Below are 1,691 nucleotides of genomic sequence, written 5' to 3'. Positions count from 1 at the left end.
CATTTTTTGAAGGGGAGCAGTAAATGTGTTTGCTTGTGCAGCACTGACTAAAGATTGAGAGCAAAAATCTTGCAGAGACAGAATAGTAAAAGATCTCTCTGACAGTCCACTGAAATTTCACTTGCTCTGCGGACAAAATACCAACGTTGCTTGGAGGTAGCCTAATAAACTGTTCCAACAATTAACAGAAAGGAGTCAAAAAATGTGGAAAAACTGTTTAAAAAAAAAAAAAAAAAAAGCAAGGCTGAAGGTTTCAAAATTTGTTCATTTTCAACATTCTCATTAAATGCCTGAATCTCCAGAACCTTGCTGTCAACTACTGAACCTTTAAAATTAAAGCTTAATCGTAAAAAACCCTCTCATAAAACACGAATAAGATCCAACGTTATCCTCAATCGAGCAATATCGACATTAAGCACTTTAACTTCCACTCTTTCTCCAGGACCTAAGCCCAGGCTTCTTCTCTTTTTCACTTTAGAAAGTTTTGCTTCTGTTATGCTTCGCACTGGAATCAAACCTGCTTTTCCCACACCAATATCAACAAAAACTCCAAATGGTGTTGCATTTTCAACTTTTCCAGTCAGAATAGCACCAACACTTAAGTCTTCAAAGCAGACTATGCTTCTCTTGAAGTCAGGTTTATCAAAATCTGTTATAAGAAACAAGAAAAAAAAGTAAGACATTGCAGAAATAGCTTGCATTATTTTCTAAGGGTTGTTTCCAGCTGATTGTTTCTAATCAAGAAGCTCTAATGTACGAGCTAATTTAGGTAGCTCTAAGGTCCCAAATACTGCTTCGTTATGTTTTTTAAATAAAGACCCATCTGTAATAAACAACGTATTTCTTGTATTTTATGAATCACTTTAAAAGACTGTGATTAATGGAGTAATAAGTATAGTGAAATACACAGTAAGAAACTATCACAAGGGGATCAGAAGGGTGTAGTATATTAGCTGGTGACTGAAAGATTCTTTAAATGTTCTTGGAGCTAGGATGAAAAGACTTGAGGTGACTCTTACTTGAGCTACATAAATTACACATACAATTCTATTTCTATACAAATTTGTATATAGGAATGTGAATAGTCAGTCTCGTCATATCCGAAAGAGAAAAGCCAGCAGTGCACTGTTCTTAGGCTTGCTGCACCATATCACACAATCAACTGCTTCCCATGACATCAAATGATAAACCGCTTCTTTGCACTGACAACTTAATCACACCTGCATGATTATAAGCAGCTAATATCCCAATATATTAAAGTTCCTATTCTGCAGTTATGGGCACAAATACAAATTTTAAACTCCTCTCACTCGCTTACCGCTTTCTGCTCCTGCAGAAAACCCTTCTGAGCCATTTCAACAACTTCCCTTTCCACCTTTTCCAAGATATAATAGAACTGAGATTTTCCACAGACAGCATCACTAAACTAGCACTGCACCCATTTTCCTGTATTTACTTTTCAGAAATAAAACACAGCCTGAACAAAGTTTTCCCCATGATAGTAATTGCTGAATCCATATCTCAATCCATGAGCCTTTTCTTGTATTTTCTCTCCCGTGTCCAGTTGAGAAGGGGAGTGATAAAGCATGGGCACCTGGCATCCAGCCAGGATCAACCCACCACAGAATCAAACCCCAGTCGAGTACACAACGAGGCAAATGCAGCAATAGGGTTTGAATTACATCAAATTT

General features: G+C 37.1%; 1 protein-coding gene across 1 annotated transcript in view; it reads right to left on the bottom strand.

Moving 5' to 3' along the window:
* Window positions 1-354: 354 nt before the first annotated feature.
* Window positions 355-1,691, bottom strand: part of SRBD1 (S1 RNA binding domain 1) — a gene marked incomplete at its 5' end in the record, with an annotated part of 116,522 nt that continues 115,185 nt past the window's right edge. The window contains one exon of the mRNA XM_010024912.1: window positions 355-649. Within this exon, the coding sequence (XP_010023214.1) occupies window positions 360-649 (290 nt within the window). The remainder of the gene's footprint in view (window positions 650-1,691) is intronic.

This window comes from Nestor notabilis, unplaced genomic scaffold (assembly GCF_000696875.1).
Source record: "Nestor notabilis isolate BGI_N333 unplaced genomic scaffold, ASM69687v1 scaffold7762, whole genome shotgun sequence".
Lineage (NCBI taxonomy): Eukaryota > Metazoa > Chordata > Aves > Psittaciformes > Psittacidae > Nestor > Nestor notabilis.
The sequence above is the reverse complement of the archived record's forward strand: the minus strand, read 5'-3'. Positions and strand labels throughout refer to the sequence as shown.